This window comes from Artemia franciscana, chromosome 16, assembly GCF_032884065.1.
Source record: "Artemia franciscana chromosome 16, ASM3288406v1, whole genome shotgun sequence".
NCBI lineage: Eukaryota > Metazoa > Arthropoda > Branchiopoda > Anostraca > Artemiidae > Artemia > Artemia franciscana.
The window spans coordinates 17,891,533-17,911,609 of record NC_088878.1 but is presented as its reverse complement, the minus strand read 5'-3'; the positions used below and the strand labels follow the sequence as shown (position 1 = coordinate 17,911,609).

At 35.5% G+C, this 20,077-nt stretch overlaps 1 protein-coding gene across 2 annotated transcripts in view; it reads right to left on the bottom strand.

Moving 5' to 3' along the window:
* The window catches only part of LOC136037162 (glycoprotein-N-acetylgalactosamine 3-beta-galactosyltransferase 1-like), an 84,109-nt gene that overhangs the window by 39,688 nt on the left and 24,344 nt on the right, over positions 1 to 20,077 (bottom strand). For both annotated transcript variants that reach the window (XM_065719697.1, XM_065719696.1), the window contains exons 4-6: positions 14,578 to 14,733; positions 3,795 to 4,052; positions 260 to 367 (exon numbers count right to left, since the gene is read on the bottom strand). In XM_065719697.1, the coding sequence (XP_065575769.1) occupies positions 260 to 367; positions 3,795 to 4,052; positions 14,578 to 14,733 (522 nt within the window). The remainder of the gene's footprint in view (positions 1 to 259; positions 368 to 3,794; positions 4,053 to 14,577; positions 14,734 to 20,077) is intronic.

Here is a 20,077-nt window from a genome sequence, read left to right as displayed (position 1 = left end):
GCAATATTGTACCTCAGTCAGAAACAAAGATGGAAGATGATAGCGATTGCTTTGGTACAACAACAATATCTAAAAACTAAATACTGATGATGAAAATTTGAATGTTAGAGCTCTAGGGATAGAAAACCCTCAATTGAAAATAAAAAACAGCATTTCATCAAAGAAAATTGTTTATAATTTAGCTTATACCAAACTATGATATGCACTGATAAAAACAGGTCAGTTTGTCTATATTAGTGGGAAAAGTAAAAAGGAATACCCAATTCAGCATCTTCTGCTCCGGTATGATCATCTGCCTTACAGATTGTGATATTCTTCAAAGAAATTGTTACAAATCTCTTCACGGCTTCTTTGCTCAGAATATAACCTAAAAAACTTGATTATAAAAATAAACCATTTCAGATTATTTTTTTATTACAATGGAAAACCTAGGTGATTAAAAAAGCTGATCCTTTAATAAAATAATTTTAAAATCTCTAAAAACCACAGTTTAATGATTCATTAAAATGGACTTTAATGTCGGCTTAAAAGATTCAGCCAACCACAAACAAGAATCAAAATCATAGAAAACTGACAACAAGGGAACTGCAAAAAAAACTATTCCGCCAATCTTGGTATATGGTTTCAAGAAATCGTCAAATTTCTGCAACTTACACGTTCTGCTTAAAATGTTCCTTACGATATTGCTCAACCCCCCCCCCCCTCGCCAAAAAAAAAAGAATTCTGTAACTTAAGCGTTATTTATAATACCCTAGAATAATTCTGAAATTTTATATTCACAAAGACTTTGACTTTGGAAATATTTCTTAACACAAAAAAACGAAAGAAAGAGAAAAAACACAAAAAAGAGTAAGCACGTACATTCCAATTCCCAAGAGTCTCAAAATAGTAACTATTATGGTAAAATCGACATGCTACCAAAGGACTTCGAAAGGATTCGTATTAAAAGAATAAAGTGGAATTCATTGTTTGGTAAAAATTTTGATGTTTATTCAAGATATACTAAATTCATCAAGTTTAATGTTACCCATTAAAAGGCGCGAGCCGGAGAAAATTTGCCCAATTTTCGAAAAAGAGAGGAAACACCCCCAAAATATCACGTTATCTTAATGAAAATTACACCATCAGATTCAGTATATGAAAGAACCCTAGCCTACTATAGAGGTTTCAAGCTCCTGTACATAAAAATGTCAAATTTTCTATTTATTGCCAGAAGCAAGTTCACGGAGGAGTGTTAATTTGTTTTTTCTTCTTTTTTTCCAGGGATGATCGTACCGAACCAGGAATCCTAATTGGTTGGGAGAAGGCTCATTTGATCGGTAATTAAAAGCTGTAGTGCACTTTTTAATTGATCAAAATATTGGAGGGTCGCTAGCCCTCTCCAACGTCCCTTTTGCCTAAAGCCGTCCGATCCAAATTTTGTGATATTCATTTTGTTCTGCATAGTCAAAAGCCTAATAACAATCTCTCTGGGGATGACTTGACCCCCCACAGCCCCTGGAACAGGAGCTGCATGCTATAAACTTTGCCCGTTGTATGCATATATTGTTGGCTTCAGGAAATATACAGATATTTTTTTGGGGAGGATTTTTCGGGCGGGTGTGGGATATGTGCGAAGATTTTTCAGTGGAGGAATTGTTAGTGGGGAAAGGGAGTTTTTCATGGAGGGGGAGCTAGATTTCCTGGAATCATTTAAAAAACAATCAGAAATTACATTGAAAAGAACAATTAAATTTTGGTTTAACTTTAATTTTTTTACATTAAAAATAAAGAACAAGTGATTTCAACTGAAAGCAAACAGCAACATTACAGCTCAAAAAGAACAGAAATTGTTACGCATATGACGGGGGTTGCCCCCACATCAATACCTTGCTCTTTATCCTAAGGTTTTGTTTAAAACTTTTAAAACGGCCTTTGTGTTTCAGGACTCATTCTTAAATCATTAGAACAAAAAGTCAAACTTTAGGGTAAAGAGTGAGGTATTGAGAAGGGAGAAAACTGCCTAATTTGCGTAATAATCTCTGTTCATTTTATTTTCAATGTTGCTCTTTACTTCAGCTGAAAAACTTTTTTTTTTATTTAATCTCAGAACGATGCATAATTTGAAGTCCTTTAAAATTTAACTGGATTTTCTTTTGTTCATAAATAAAGAGCTGGTGGGGACTTCAAAAAGACTTTTTACAGTACTAAAAGAATCATATAATAGTTCGAGCAGCTAGTTCGATCATAGCTTTGTTTTGAAATAAATCTTTAACTTCACTTTTGATCTATTTCTAACCAAGCATAGATGAGCCTTGAATTTGCAGAGGTGTAAATCATTACTCTTGTTTTAGGTATCAAACTGTTAAGTCATAAAAGCTACTTTGCCCATGACAAAGAACGAAAATTTAACTCCACGGAAGACTAGAGTCGCATTACTCCAGTGGTCTTTGGCATTCCATTAAATAAAGAACAAACAAGAAACAAACTGAAAGTAAGGAGCAACATTAACACTTAAAATGAACAGAAATTCTTCCGTATATGAAGGGGGCTGTCTCTCCCTCAATCCTCACTTTTTACGCTACAGTTGATTATTTGTCAAAATTCTGTAAGAAAGGCTACTCAAACACAAGACTCCTTGATTTCGAATACGAAGTATTTTTAAAGAACTTCAAGATTTTAGAACTCCCTTACTTTCAGGTGAAAAAAAAATATTTTTGTTCAATTTCAGATCGTTGTTCAAATTATGCTAAGAAAAAACCCTTACAAGGAAGAATCATGCGGGTGTTCTGCTTCTTTACAGTTTTGACTACTATTGAACCGAGTTGCTCCTTACTTACAGTTCGTAGTACAAAATTTTTGATAGAAATTTTTCGTGAATAAGAAGTAAAGTCTTTAGCAAAGACACTCTTAAGTTTCCGTTAAGGTATTTTCCCATTAGGGAAAATAGAAAATAGACAATTTAATTTATTTTTAAATGTCAGCTAGGAGCACTGGAGCTTATTTCAAGATTTTTTTCGTGCATGTTTAAGAAGAAAAACCTGAACGGAAAGAAATAAAAAAATAGATAAAGTTTATCTATTTCCGCGTCTGTAAGAAATTTTTTTCTAAATATGTGTTCACTCGGAGAGAAACGCGTCTACAACTGGATAAAAACATACAGGGCGCACATGACACCCAAATATCCCCGAATCTTTATACGACAGTTTGGTGAAGGAATAGTGGTTGATTATCTTGGTTTACGCTCATTTTGAGTGTTTTCAGACTTATTGTTAAGTTAGATTTTCTCAGCTGGAATACTTGCAATTCAAATTTGTGGGGCTACTGGCTATTTCACTTAAAATACTAGTTGATTGTTAAGCCAAACAAATTGAAAACAATATGCCACGACTACGCCACCCATCCTGTGAAAAAGCCAGATTATCTTTCACTCATGTGTGCTCTTAAAGCACTGGAATAAAACGTTCTGTCTGTATAGTATTGAGGTTACCGTCTCTTTTTGTTGCCGTCTCCCTTTGAATGCAACCTAAACAGAAAGATACAAAAAAATAGCTGATCTCATAAAATGAATAAGGAGTTATTAATTCGGCGACCAGAGGTCGAACTAATGAAAAAAAATAATCCATATAAGGCAGAGCCAATGCTGCATAATAGGCGCAAATGCAGCGTCATTAATTTGCGCTAACCTCCGACTAAAACGAGAATAGAATGAGGATAACAAAAAGTAAGTGGAACGAGGCTTTATGATGAAATTTTTTAGATACGGAATTTCTTTAAACCTTCGATTCAATCTTTTAGAATTTAAAATGACTTACCAGCACCACCACTCATATAGCCACCTTTCACGTGCATACTGAACCGGCAACCAAACCACATTGGTTCATTGGTATCGTAACGTGACAAAAAATATCTTGCATTTTCTGGGATAGCAAATGTATCATCATCGGCTTTAAAAAACCAGTCTGCTTTGTCCATGTAGTTTTCATATATGTATTTAAATGCTTCCTTAGTTTTGCCCCACAACTTTTGCCTTCCTTCTCCCATTGGAATAGGCACTGTTGGAAGAGAGTCATCTGCAAATAAACTGTGAAAATAAAATGGAACATGAGTTAAAGAAAACAATAAGAACTAATGAAATTTTATTGATTTTAACACGATGGCCTGTGTTTTATCCCAAAATACGATTTTAGCTCCTTTCGGCTTGTGATAGTTTTTTTTTTAAATAAATGTCTTATCTCAGTGTGAAACTTCAATGATTTCTTAGGACTCTAAAAGCCATTTTTTTGTCCATCTAAAATGGGCAAAAAAAATTATATTGCAGCTGTTAGCATTGTAGTTGAAAACCTGAAAAGACTCGAAACCGAGCCTAAGTTGCTTATCACAGGCAAAGAAAGAAGCCCTTGAAATATTACTTATAACTACTATATTCTGTTATCTAGCGATGATGTTTGTGCTGGGTGTATCAACGAGTTAGGAGTAGACGCAGGGACACAAGCAATTAAAGACTAAATTTCTAATCCGTTTTAGTCTGCTTCTTCGTGCAAAGGTTACAAATACAAAGAAACTTAAAAATTTACAACTGCCCTAGTTTTGTTGGAAGTTAAGGATTCAATAACTTTTGTTGTGTTCTCGAAAAATCCAATACACCAGCTTAAAAAGGTTTGCAATTATGCTAAGAATAGGACGTTCCACTTAATAAAGCTTTTCCGACCCGCTAAAAACTTTAGCGTAAAGAGTGGGGTGTCGAGGAGGAAAAGCCCCTTTCATATACGGAGCAATTTAATCGTTTTAAGTTTTAATGTCGCTCCTTACTTTCATTTCAAAAAACTTGTTTTTTTTTATTTAATTACATATAGTAATAGTTATTATGAAGTATACAGACAAGAAAATTTCGAGCGACATTAAAACTTAAAATGAACATAAATTATTCCGTATATGAGAGGGGTTGTCCCGTCTGCAACGCCTCGCTCTTTACGCTACAAGTTTTTTATTGTTTAAAAAGTAGAATTGTGATAGAGTCACACTTTAGCGCCAAGAGTGAGGTGTTGCGTACGGGACAACCCCTCTCATATACGGAATAATTTCTGTTCGTTTTAAGTTTTAATGTCGCTCCTTACTTGCAGTTAAAAAAACCTGTTTTTTTTTTTTATTTAATACCTTAAAGGAGACGAGGGATCCCGTGTTCAGGTTACCTTTAAGTAATGATTGAATTTATTTTACACACTAATTTCAGTTGGTTTTAAGATTGGTTTAATTATTCATATTAACAAATTTAACTATAGTTTCTTTGTAGGCAAGTTTCACTTTAAATTGTGCTTCTACATGCTGACAGACAATTAGCTTTTATGATGCTGATTTTGCACAAAAACTGCGTGGAATAGAAATTGGGCATGTTTTTTACATTATACAAAGCGCTAAAACGGTCGAAAAAAAGTGTCCATCTGTTTATTTTACATTTTTTGTTTTAATAGACATCGAAATAAGCAAAATATCTAGACTTAAAATGTAGACCAGGCAACATTGGGTCTAGATTTGAGGCAACGTAGCTGCAGAGCGAGTGAATGTCAGACAAAAGTAGGCTATGGGTAGACAAATCAAACAGTTCGTGGTAACGAACTGTAGTAAGGAGCGACCCGGCTCAATAGCAACCAAAACTCTAAAAAATTGAATTTTGATATCAATAGCTACATCAAAAGAATCGCATTTTAATGCTGATTTTAGATATATAAGTTTCATCAAGTTTAGTCTTACCCATCAAAAGTTACGAGCCTGAGAAAATTTGTCTTATTTAAGAAAATAGGGGAAAACAACCGTTAAAAGTCATAGAATCTTAAGAAAAATCACACCATCAGATTCAGCGTATCAGAGAACCCTACTGTAGAAGTTTCAAGCTCTTATCTACAAAAATGTGGAAGTTAGTATTTTTTGCCAGAAGACAAAATCAGGGGTGCTTGTTAATTTGTTTGTTTGTTTTTTGTTTTTTTTCTTTTTCCCAGGGGTCATCGTATTGACCAAGTGGTCCTAGAATGTCGCAAGAGGGCTCATTCTAACGGAAACGGAAAGTTCTAGTGCCCTTTTTAAGTGACCAAAAAAATTGGAGGGCATCTAGGCCCCCTTCCACGGTCATTTTTTTCCCAAAGTCAACGGATCAAAATTTTGAGATAGCCATTTTGTTTAGCATAGTCGAAAACCATAATAACTATGTATTTGGGGATGATTTACTCCCCCACAATCCCTGGGGGAGGGGCTGCAAGTTACAAACTTTGACCAGTGTTTACATATAGTAATGGTTATTGGGAAGTGTACAGACGTTTCAGGGGGATTTTATTTTGTTTGGGGGGGGCTGAGTGGAGGGGGATATGTTGGAGGATCTTTCATTGGAGGAATCCGTCATGGGGGAAGAAAAATTCAAGGAAAAGAGCGCATGATTTTCTAGCATTACTATAAGAAAACAATGAAAAATAAACGTAAAAACGTTTTTTCAAATGAAAGGAAGGAGTAGCATTGAAACTTAAAACGAACAGAGATTATTACGCATATGAGGGGTTCTAAAAATACTTTAGCATAAAGAGCGAGGTATTTAGGAGGAGATAAATACCTCGCTCTTTATGCTAAAGTATTTTTAGTAATTTCAACTATTTATTCTACGGCCTTTCTGATTTAGGGATCATTCTTAAAGAATTGGTACAAAACTTAAGATTTAGTGTAAAGAGCGAGGTATTAACGAGGATACAAACCCCCTTGTATACATAATAAAAACATAAGATTATGAAAGTTTGTTACGTATTTTGCTAATTTATAAGTTACGTATATTTTTTACTAATAAAAACGTTCGTTAAAAATTAAAAGTTCTAGTTGCCTTTTTAAGCAACCGAAAAATTGGAGGGCAACTAGGCCTCCTTCTCCACCCCTTATTTCTCAAAATCGTCTGATCAAAACTAAGAGAAAGCCATTTAGCCAAAAAAAGAATTAATATACAAATTTCACTTTAATAATTTATGTGCGGACTGCCAAAACCAAACATGCATTAATTCAAAAACGTTCAGAAATTAAATAAAAAAAACTAATTTTTTTAGCTGAAAGTAAGGAGCGACATTAAAACTTAAAATGAACAGAAATTACTCCGTATATAAGATGGGTTGTCCCCTCCGCAATCCCTCGCTCTTTACGCTAAAGTTTGACTCTTTGCCACTATCCTACTTTTTAAAACAATTAAAAGCTTTAGCGTAAAGAGCGAGGGATTGCGGAGGGAACAACCCATTTTATATACGGAGTAATTTCTGTTCGTTTTAAGTTTTAATGTTGCTCTTTACTTTCAGCTAAAAAAATTAGTTTTTTTTTATTTAATTACAGGAAAAGAATATTGGTTAGTCTGTCTGGATGGTAACTTGTCGAGGCAGCCTAAAAGATGATTGCTATGGGGTTCACTTGAAATTTGATAAGAAAGTAACTTAAGCCGAACAGACTCTCCCCAAAAAGTGTTAGACTGCTAATTTTATCCTTCAGGCACTAGAAGGGTTCGAAAATTCATGTTTTGGCAGAGTCACCGACTTTTGAACCTTCGAAGCATGGTACTTCCTAAACCAAAAAGCCATCGATCTCAAATTTCTTGTATATATTTTTCTTGATATATTTGAAGTACTTTTCTTGTATATTATATTTCTTGTATATATTTAAAGTATATCCGATTGACAGTGGCCATTTTGCCCAAGGGATTTCAAGAAGATTTGGGTAATTTTTGTGTGAAAGAAGGCCGTTGCTAGGATGTAGCATGTCCAACTAAAAATCCACCACCTTTGTTCCCTTGTTCCAAGGTTCTTAGTCTATAAGTATTGATTAGATATATGCAATTTTGCTATTGGAAAAGGGTAAGGCTTCTATAAATAATCATTCTCATTCATCAATCTAAAATTAACAGATACTTCCCCCTTTTTTAAGAATTATATCCACGATCTTCAGTAATATATCTCTAATTTCTCAACCACCATGTTTCAAAAGCTCATTTACCAGGGTCTCAGTACCTAAGGCCTTTTCAATCTTTTTAGCAACTAAATAAAAGAAGTTTCTTTTAATTGAAAGTAAGGAGTGACAATAAAACTTAAAAGTTTGTTTTAAAAGGTAGAGTTGTGACAATAGAAAACTTTAGCGTAAAGAGCGGGGTGCTGAGGGGGGGACAGTCCCTTTCATACACGGAATAATTCGTGTTCGTTTTAAGTTTTAATGTCGCTCCTTACTTTCGGTTAAAAAATTTTTTATTTTTTATTTAATTTCAGAACATTTTTGAATTCATGCAGGTTTTGAATTTGACTTACCGTACAAAAATAATTAAAACGAAATTTGTATATTAATTTTACTTTTTATTAAACTAATATTAACCTTATAATAACCTAACTTGATTTCCTTTGATTTCCTTTATAGGTTATTCCTTACTTTCAGTTGAAAAAATCTCTTTGTTTTATTTAATAATTAAATAAAAAAAACTGATTTTTTTAGCTGAAAGTAAGGAGCGACATTACAACTTAAAACGAACAGAAATTACTCCGTATATAAAATGGGTTGTCCCCTCCGTAATCCCTCGCTCTTTACGCTAAAGCTTTTAATTGTTTTAAAAAGTAGAATTGTGGCAAAGAGTCAAACTTTAGCGCAAAGAGCGAGGGATTACGGAGGGGACAACCCATTTTATATACGGAGTAATTTCTGTTCGTTTTAAGTTTTAATGTCGCTCCTTACTTTCAGCTAAAAAAATTAGTTTTTTTATTTAATTTCTGAACGTTTTTGAATTAATGTATGTTTGGTTTTGGCTCTCCGCACATAAATTATTAAAATGAAATTTGTATATAATTCTTTTTTTTGGCTAAATGGCTTTCTCTTAGTTTCGATCAGACGATTTTGAGAAATAAGGGGTGGAGAAGGAGGCCTAGTTGCTCTCCAATTTTTCGGTTACTTAAAAATGCAACTAGAACGTTTAATTTTTAACGAACGTTTTTATTAGTAAAAAATATACGTAACTTATAAATTAGTAACTTACGTAACAAACTTTCATAATCTTATATTTTTATTATGTATACAAGGGGGTTTGTATCCTCGTTAATACCTCGCTCTTTACACTAAATCTTAAGTTTTGTCCCGATTCTTTAAGAATGACCCCTGAATCAGAAAGGCCGTAGAATAAATAGTAGAAATTACTAAAAATACTTTAGCATAAAGAGCGAGGTATTTATCTCCTCCTAAATACCTCGCTCTTTATGCTAAAGTATTTTTAGAACCCCTCATATGCGTAATAATCTCTGTTCGTTTTAAGTTTCAATGCTACTCCTTCCTTTCATTAAAAAAAAACGTTTTCATGTTTATTTTTCATTGTTTTCTTATAGTAATGCTAGAAAATCATGCGACCTTTTCCTTGAATTTTTCTTCCCCCATGACAGATTCCTCCAAGGAAAGATCCTCCAACATAGCCCCCTCCCCTCAGCCCCACCCCCTAAACAAAATAAAATCCCCCTGAAAACTTCTGTACACTTCCCAATAACCATTACTATATGTAAACACTTGTCAAAGTTTTTAACTTGCAGCCCCTCCCCCAGGGTTTGTGGGGGAGTAAATCATCCCCAAATACATAGTTATTATGGTTTTCGACTATGCTGAACAAAATGGCTATCTCAAAATTTTGATCTGTTGACTTTTGGAAAAAAATGAGCGTGGGAGGGGGCTTAGATGCCCTCCAATTTTTTTGATCACTTAAAAAGGGCACTAGAACTTTTCATTTCCGTTAGAATGAGCGCTCTTGCGACATTCTAGGACCACTTGGTCGATACGATGACCCCTGGGAAAAAGAAAAAAAAACAAAAAAAAAACAAACAAATAAACACGCACCCGTGATTTGTCTTCTGCCAAAAAATACAAAATTCCACATTTTTGTAGATAGGAGCTTGAAACTTCTACAGTAGGGTTCTCTGATACGCTGAATCTGATGGCGTGATTTTCGTAAAGATTCGATGACTTTTAGGGGGTGTTTTTCCCTATTTGCTTAAATAAGGCAAATTTTCTCAGGCTCGTAACTTTTGATGGGTAAGACTAAACTTGATGAAACTTATATATTTAAAATCAGCATTAAAATGCGATTCTTTTGATGTAGCTATTAATATCAAATTTTCATTTTTTTAGAGTTTTGGTTACTATTGAGCCGGGTCGCTCCTTACTACAGTTCGTTACCACGAACTGTTTGACAATGACAAGCCGATCACACTCAATATCTTTGGTTTATTATCACATAAAAATCATAGTTATGAAGCTTCTTAAGGTAAAACTAAATGCTAAGATTGGCCGAAAAATAACACAAACAAATTAATGCTTACATTGGCCATTATTTTACAAAATTCGAACTTTAGCGTAAAGAGCAAGGTATATGAGGGTACAAACTTCCTCATATACGTAAAATAAGGGGATTTTCCCCCTCATTAATACCTCACTCCTTAAGCTAAAGTTCAAATCTCCTTCCAATTCTTTAAGAACGACCCCTGAATCACAAAGGCCGTTTAGTTAGAATAAATAGCTCTATTAAAGCTACTTAAAATACTTTAGCGTAAACGGTGGAGAATTAACGAGGGTACAAACCCCCTCATATACGTAATGATTTCTGTCAGTTTAAAGTTTTAATATAGCTCCTTACTTTCTAATCGTTTTTTTTCTAATAGTTTTTTAAATAATGCTGGGATATATAGCGCCCTCTTCATAGAAATTATCTTCCCCAAGAAAATCCTCCATGGAAAGACTCTCCCACGAAACCCAATCCACATACCCCTCAACACCCACCAGAAAAAATTCCCCCTTAAGACGTATGTATACTTACCAATAACAAATACTATTTGTGAAAAATGGGCAAATTCCATAGCTTGTAGCCCTTCCCCCGGGGAATGCGGGGGATTAAGTCGTCCTCAAAGACATAGTTATTATATATTTTGAATATAATGAACAAAATGGCTACTTCAAAATCTTGATCTGGCGACTTTGGGAAAAATGAGCTTGAGAGGGGGCCTAGTTACCCGCCAATTTCTTGGTCACTTAAAAATGACAGTAGAAATTTTAATTTCCTTTCGAATGAGCCCTCTAGCGAAATTCTAGAACCACCGGGTCGATACGATCACCCCTGGAAAAAAATAAATAAACACGCATCCGTAATCTTTCTTCTGGGAAAAATTACAGAATTCCACATTTGTGCAGATAGGAGCTCTAAACCTCTGCAGCATGGTTCTCTGTTACGCTGAATCTTATGGCCTGATTTTCATTAAGATTCTGTGATTTTTTTTTTTTTGGGGGGGGGTCCCCTTTTTTCGAAAATATGGCAAATTTTTTCAGGTTCGTAACTTTTTATGGATAGGACTAAACTTGATGAAAATTATATTTTAAAATCAGCATACAAATTCAAATCCTGTGATGTATCTATTGGTATCAAAATTCCGTTTTTTAAAGATTTGGTTACTATTGAGCCGGGTCGCACCTTTCTTACTGTTCTTTACCACGAACTGTTTGTGTTTTTCATCCTCTCAAATATTCATCTCCTTTCATTTCCAAATCGTCCAAAACTGTCTTATTCTTTTCTGTATCGTTTCCTACAGATTTATCATAGTTTAGAAAATTATCAGATCTTCTGCCCATATATCTTTTATATTTCCAGTATCGTTAATTAAGGCCCTGTTCTTATCTTTAATTGGCACAAGGAGAGATTAACTACTTCCCGCCAATTTTTTAACATACCAATACAATATTTTGCTACTACCCCGTCTGGCTGTATCAGGTCTACGGCAATATCACATTTCTTTAATTTAGTTTTTAATACTATCTCTAATTCCCAAACTTTCTTCTTGTTCTGACAAGATCTGATACCCGAGAACCTCTTGTACAAATAAATCCCTTCTCTCTTTTACCGAGCTCGAAGTGTTTCAGTTAACATTCATAGCTTTGTCTCCAACTTTCCAAATTAAAATATCTTTTGCTACTTTATATTTATTTTACCATAGCTAGTTTGTCCATCTCCTGCAATGTAAAATTCTAAACTATCCATTGTGTTATCGAATCTTCCAATTCCAATTCTTGACCCTATCAACATCATAAATACCCGAAAGTTAGTTGGCCTTCCTAAATTTCGGCTTTGGATAAAGTATATGCACTGCTAGATGACAATCTACTTTTGACATCATTAACGGGACTTCTATATGCCCTAATGTCTTGCATCGACACTGCCAGTCTTCGAATTATACAAAATTAATCAATAAGGCTACTCGTCTTACCTCTTTCTATGCACTATGTTAACTTAGGGGTCCTTTTATGACCAAAGACATTTTTAGTCATAACTAGATTACACTACCTACGAAATTGTAGTATTCTATAACCGTTACTATTTTCCTTCCCTACATCGAATATCCCCAAGCTATGATTTATCCCCAATTGTACCTGCCTGGGCATTAAATTCCCGTAATACAAATACCATATTTCAACTTGGGATAGAATACCGGCACTTTTATATACTCTAATGTCTTGCATTGATCCTACCAGTCTTCGATTTACATGAACGTAATCAACAAGGCTGTTGCCATTTTCCTTCCCCACGCCAAGTTTCCCAAGGCCAGGATAGTATCTATCCCCAATTGTACCAGCCTGGGCATCAAAGTTTCCTAATAAAAATACCATATTTCTACGTGGGATCCTGTTTGTTTGTCCCCTTAAGTGTTTGTAAAATTTAGCCGAGTCACAATTGGGGTCATAACTGAGCAACTGAATTTTTATTATGGTTGTATTTATTTCATATTTTCTAAAACCAATAGATGACATTCTGAAATATAACAAGTCTAGAATTTCTCATTCAGGATTCAAAGCTCCTGAATTCGTCAGACGAAATGTCGATAAGATATTTTACTTTCAACATCGTAAAGTTCTATCCAGCCTTTCTGCATATGTACAGGAGTGCAGCAAGAATATGCTGCGTCTCTTGAACTATTTATTGTTCATTATATTGTTCATTATTGACATGTGATTAAGAGAACAACTAACCGACTTGACTTACGATTGAAGTTCGGTGACCGACTTGTGAGCGATGGTGACTTCACTAAAGATCTGACACTCTTGACAAGCACCCTCGAAGAACTTCGTGCAGCACTGATAGTGATGAGAGAAAGAGTTAGAAAGGCAGGGTTCAAAATTAGCTGAAGCAAAACAAAAATCATGTCTATCGATCAACAATTCTCTTAAAAATCCCCTCCAACAGTCGAAGCATGCCAAAATAAAGCAACAATCATGGAGGATTTCACGTACCTTGGCTCCATTTTGTCAAGTGATAAATCAGTTGAGAGTGAAGTTAGCGCAAGAATCACTAAGGCAGCTTCTGTCCTAGGGAGACTCAACAACATTTGGCACAACCCTCTTGTCAGTCGTTTTACAAAGATGCGGACATTTCATGCATCAGTTACCTCAGTCCTTCTAGATAGCAAAGAAACTTGGGCAGCAACCACAACTACCTTGAGGAAGCTAGATGTAATCGAAAGCAAAGGACTTCAAAAGATAGGGGGACTTTGGTAGTACGACTTTATCAGCAAGATCAACCTCCTGCTCCATACAAACCAGATTCCATTCTCCCTGCGAGTTGCGCAACGTACACTGAAATGGTACGACCACATCCCCCGAATGTCAGAAGAAACCTTTTGTCCCATCGTATATGGTTTCAACCCTGTGGTCACTCGATGGAAACAACCACGCGGTCACCCAAGAACAGGATGGTTTGATAGTCTACATCATTTCTTAAGCAAGGCAAGAATAAGACCTGAAGATGCACCTGCAGCGGTTGAAGATTGGGTCTACTGGAAAATGATGGTGTCTTCTATCTCGATGATGGCGCCAATTCAGCAGGTGAATTAAGTCAAGCCAAGTCAAGAAAAGTAGTCAACCCCACCAGTACAGATCTAGGACTAATAACTTCTTCTTTTAGGTCTACAAAAAAGAACTTATGCCGGCTTAGAACGACCAACCAGAAGGTTTTGGGACCTCCAGTTGACTGTAGCCTTTGTGCATGCTTCGGCTCATCTTGTTCGCTACTTTGTTTTTCACACTTGGTAATACTCTTCAATGAATAAGAGTCGATGTCCAGCACAAACTCTCTCAGGCCTATCACCTCTGAATTATTTATAATTATGCCTGAAAACATTTTCTACAACTAGGCGGCAACCCATAACAAGTAAAATAATTTGGAAGGAGTTATTCAGCCTAATACAGCCCATCCTATAAAAGGACCCATCTCAGAATTTTCTACAGCCATCCCTTCAATAGGAAGTATCAAAGAGAAAAAACAGACATAGGGGAGATATTGCTCTTTACTTAGTCGTCAACACTACTACTTGGACTCAGCTTCCCGTTTTATTCAAAATTTTATCCAAGAGGCAGTCCCTTTTTCATTAAAATTAAGGCTCAAGAACTTCTGTTCGGTTACATTTTCTTATTTAAGATACAAAGCTCAGTAAAAGGCCACACCAAGATTCAGGAGTCCTGGGCCACACCAGATTGAGGAGCTTTCTCATTAAAGATATTTATTCAAACTAGGTTTGTTTTTCTTACCTTGTTTTGAGCTCATAAACAGAAGAATGTTACATCTTTTCCCCCATGTGGCTTTAATATGTTTCGCCTTCTTCTCATGGTTTTCTGCTCCTGTTAAGACCCAGCAAAGAAGCCGAACTTTCTGGTAAAGATCACTAGCCACAGAAACATCTGGCTCTATAAAAAAAGAATTAGATAACGATGAATAAGAGAAGTTTTAGACGCATATAAATACGTTGTAACAAATATAAGGGCTAGATGGCGCTAGGCGTATTTCCCCTGGAAATTTTTTTTTACCCTAATTTTGCCTAAATTTTTAATAGAATTCTACACTCTACACTATAGAGAACGGTATTTTTACATTATCATTTATTTTATTTTTGTTTCGTGTTTTGGGGCTGAGTTATCATAGCTGGGTAAGACACAGTTTAAAGAAATTATTTGAAAATATAAAATTAGTTTTGGTGATTACATCTGGGTGAGGGGGCACAGGAATTTAACCGAGTGGCTGATCATTTTTACTGACTGATTCGGGTGATATTACTACTAGATTAATTCATAAAAAAATTAAATAAATACACATGTACGATCGCTCTTATAGAAAAATGCAAAATTCCACATTTTGTAGATAGGAGCTTAAAATTATCTATAGTCAGTTTCTCAAGCTTATGTTTCGTCTTATATTGTGGTTTTCGTTACGATTACTTGCCGTTTTGAGAGTGTTTTGCTCATTGTTTGAAAACCAAGACAAATTTTCTAAGCCTTGTCAAGTTTGACATGTATATCAAACTAAGTGAGCTTTATGTGTTTAGAATCAACATATAAAAACAAATAAACCCACATCCGTGATCGTCTTTCTGGGAAAAAATTCAAAATTCCACTTGTTTGTACCTCTACTACTACTACTACTACTACTAACAACTCACAACAGCACCACGATTCCTGAGGCCGACAAAGCTACGCACGCTGCTCCTCCCAACCGCGGACGACCTCCTTTCCATTTAGCCCAAGACGGTTGGTTAAAAAGGATAATCTTCGGCAATCTGTCATCCTTAATCTGCAGATCACGCACTAGCCATCTCAACCTTTTCTCACTATAGCCCTAGAAAACGGGATTGAACAACACTTTTCGTAAAGCCTACTGTTTGAAATACGATCAGCTAGCCGGATACCCAGAGCAAATCCGTAGGCATTTTCACTTGAAAACATCTATCAAATCTTCAATCGCCCTTCGGAGCGTCCTCGCTTCAGAACGATACTTGACCACCGTCATTCTTGGTTTTCAGCCTTATCTTCCCTTTCTTCCAAACTTTTTTTTTTAACCGCGAAAAAACACCCTGACCCTAGACTATTCTATTTTTAACTTCTTCAATGCTCCCGCCGTCTTTACTAATAGTGCTACCAAGGTAAACCAAGCTCTCCACCTGATCAATCTTTTCGTTACCCACGGTCATCTTTTCATCTTCACTTATTCCTATCCTTATTGACTTAGTCTTCTTAACATTAGTTTTCAAACCTATTCTAGCACCCACAACTCGCAAAGCCTCTAAGAGTTCATTCATTCTGCTCACACTTTCATCTAGGATGCTTAAATTCTCAGTGTAATCTCCAGTTCCAGGAGAATTTTTCCTCTCCATTGATCCCGTGCTCTCCCATTGCCTTTCCTGTGCTCGTTAAGACACAGTCCATCAAAATGATCCATATAAAGGGGGATAGAACACAGCCCTGCTTAACTCCTGATTTAATAGGCTCAACGAAATTCATAAGAGATTCATTTTGGTTTTGGTTTATTTTCTTTTTGGCACCTTGCTTGGTTACCTTGCTAAATGGAATATTTTTTTAAATTAATTTAGAAAAACATCTACCAAAAACGTTCTCTAAGAAAAGTAAAAAGTGACATAAAAACCTGTAAAGACAGATTGAAGACGCTAAAAATATTGAGTGGAAGAAATATGAAAAGGAGTAAATATAGGAAAATAGATAGAGAACGAGCGAGCAAGAAAGATACAGAGAGAGAGAGAGAGAGAGAGGAGAGAGAGAGAGAGAGAGAGAGAGAGAGAGACAGAGAGAACAAGAAAGGGAGAGAGAGAGATAGGGGGGAGAGAAAAAGTGAGGATATATGACAGGGGGAAGAGAAACGAAAAAGATACAGAGAAGAGAGTCGAGATATTCTGAATAGAGAGGGGGGAGAGAAAGATAAAGAGAGAGAGAAAGGAGAGAGAGAGAGAGAGAGAGAGAGAGAGAGAGAGAGAGAGAGAGAGAGAGAGAGAGAGAGAGAGGAGAGGGAGGGAGAGGGAGGGAGAGGGGAGAGAGAGAGAGAGAGAGAGAGAGAGAGAGAGAGAGAGAGAGAGAGAGAGAGAGAGAGAGAGAGAGAGAGAGAGAAAGAGAGACAGTCAGACAAAGAGAGACAGTCAGACAAAGAGAGACAGTCAGACAAAGAGAGACAGTGAGACAAAAAGAGAAAGTCAGATAAAGGGACAGACAGAGAGAGGTTTGCAGTTAATTTTTAGTTTTCAAGGTTTACGTACTCTGCCTGAAGGAGAATCAGTGAACAATAATAACAGTAATAAGAACTTAGTCTATTTTGTGGTTTTCAAAGATCGTCTATCAGTGATATAACCAACATCTGTCTTTTTTCACACTGTTTAGCTTGTGTTAAATACATCCTTAATTAATTTATACATGTTAAACAAAATTCACTTTTGACTACAGGGTATAATTTAGACCAAAGTAGGCCAAAAGTAGCCAGAAAGTTAAAACTTTTAAAAATTTTCATTATCAATAAGGTAAAATAAGACTAAAAAATAAAAGTACCAGCAACAAATTTTCCAAGCGGTCTAGTAATTAATAACAATCAGCTAATAGACCCCTTGTCAAAAGCCCCCCCCCCATAAAAAATCTTTAATTTCGTCCACTTATATTCGTGATTTTTTTTCGTTTCGTTTGTCTCCATTGTTTTGTCTATCATGTTAAGTTTTCAAGTTACATAATACCCTTCCTTGGCCCAAAATTTCTACAAGCTATTTATGGGATTTAGAGTGAGTATAGTTTTATACATAACAAGGATGCCTAAAAGTATACAAACTCGATACTTTTAGGCATATATATTATATATCCTCCATATATATTAGAATTTTCAGACCTATTTGCTTAGGGATGAAGAACAGTGAATTTGGTTGACCGGGCTTGGCTATTTGTCTTTAAAAATAAGTTAAAATAGCAAAAGATGCTACATCTTCGACTTTTAGCAAGCGAAGATTTTAGAATATAACTTGAGACTTTTGATGAAGAGTAATTGAAAGCTGCGAAAAGAGTAAACAAGAAGGATATGGGGATATGATACAAGGGATATGGGGAGTGGTGATGATTGCTTAAGACCTTTAACATTGTATGTAGACAGAAATTTGCGTAGCTACTGACAAGGGATATGGGGAGTGCTGGCGACTGCTCCAAACCATTAAGATTGTAAATACACAGAAAGTTGCGTAGCTACTGATAAGGCACAAGGGAAGTGGTGACGACTGTTCCAAACCTTGACCATTGCAAATAGACAGAAAGTTGCGTAGCTGTGGCCTTATTAAAGACGCCCAGGGATTTATATGTCTGTAATTTTACAGTACACAGTTCACATGTTGTATTCTACTTTATTTTAGCGAACAAAAAAGTCAAACATGTTCCGAAATTTTTTACTGTTTTTTTTTCTGTAGCTTAAATTTTCAAACGAAAAAAATGGCTTTCATTCAAGTCTGTTCTTATAATAGTCATAAACTGTCTTTGATTTAGCTCCAAAAGAGCCCTTTTTCTACATAAACTTTTAATATATCAGTATTTAGATCATAGACAGCACAAAATTGCGGCTGAAGTAAAGAACGATGTGGCTACGATGTATTATCATTATCATTATTATTTTTTTTTTGCCAGGCTACTTTCTATGGAAAGGGTGGTTGTAGAAACTTCGGGAGAGAGGGCTCTTTCAATCATAAATTTAAAGTTCTACTTCTCTTCGTAAGACTTAAAAGCGATTAGTTAGCGGCCCGCTACCTCTTTTGCCCGTTGTTGCTGCCCAAATCCCACCCCTTGTAAAAAATATTTAAGCAAAACTTTGATATAGCCATTTGTTGAAAATCCTCGCAAGATTCAATGAATAAGCCTCGACAGCCCTGTAAAGATGAACCCAAAAGCCCGTGGGGCAAGGGCCGTGGATTTTGCATATTGCTCATTTTTTATGCATAGGGTTTATAACTAAAAAGCTCCCAAACGGCTATGATCATTAAGGCAGGACGGACTCGCAAAGAATCTTCCTATACCTCCCATGTTAAACATTTGGAGTTTGCCTGACGTTCCTGAATTAGTGATTTTGGCGGTTTTTATGTAAATAGAAGTAAAAAAAATCTGGTGAATATTTTGGCATAATCAAATCTTAAAGCCAACAATTATTTTTTTTATAATTCCAAAATAATTATAAAACCTGTTTCGGGTTTGCATTCTAGATTGCTATGCTTGACATTGTTGTTGTGGGGCATCAAAAAATAGAGCAAAAAATTTTCTATTCATCAATAAGAAACTTTTTTCTATAATATATACCTCCTGGCTGCAGTCCCTTCAAATACTTTACATATTTGTGTTCAGAAATCAAAATTTCCCTCAAAAGGTTAGATTGAGCTGTAATCGGAGCATCTAAGAATGCAAAAATTACACCAAGGGGCTAACCACTCGGATTGTTCAGGAGCGATTCAGTCAAGCATTATTTAGTTCTCAATTTTCAGGGAACATATGGGGTGATTTTGAACTAAATCAAGAATCGCAACATACTTCCAAATCGTCAGAACAGTGTACCTGCAATATATTGGGAGCAATTATACCAATAAAGAAGCTTTACTCTCTCGGTGTTTCCGTTAAGTTTTTGAATAAAATCTATCCATCGATAATTCTAAGTTTCAATAAAACCTCATCCTTTGTTTAAGTTAACCTATTTCTCTATTTTTTATCGAAGTCAAAACCATTTTAAGAGGGGAGAGTCCCAGAGTCTTGTGCTTTATCTTCGGTCTATGTAAGGATAAGTAAAAAAAAAAAAAAAAAAAAAAAAAAAAAAAAAAAAAAAAAAAAAAAAAAATCAACCAAGAGTAAGAGGCAACGCTAAAAATTAAAACCATCGGACATTTTTCGGTATATAAGGGGGACTGTCTCTTCCCCAGCCTTCATTCTTTGCGCTCAAGTCTTGGAAGTTCTTTAAAATAGTTATCACGCAAAATTGACGGCTCTTGTGATTGAGTAGTCTTTCTTAAAGAACTACGACAAAGAGTCTAACTTTAGTGTAAAGAGCAAGAGTTGAGGAAGGGGCATCCCCCCTCATATACACACCAATTTCTATTCGTTTAAGCTTTAATGTTGCTTCTTTACTTTCAGCTTAAAGAAACTAATTCTTTTAATTTAATTTTTGATCGTTTTTTAAATAATGCCAGGAAATTTCCATCCCTTCCCTCTCCTTTTTAGCATTTCTCCTATAAAAACTTCCCAGAAA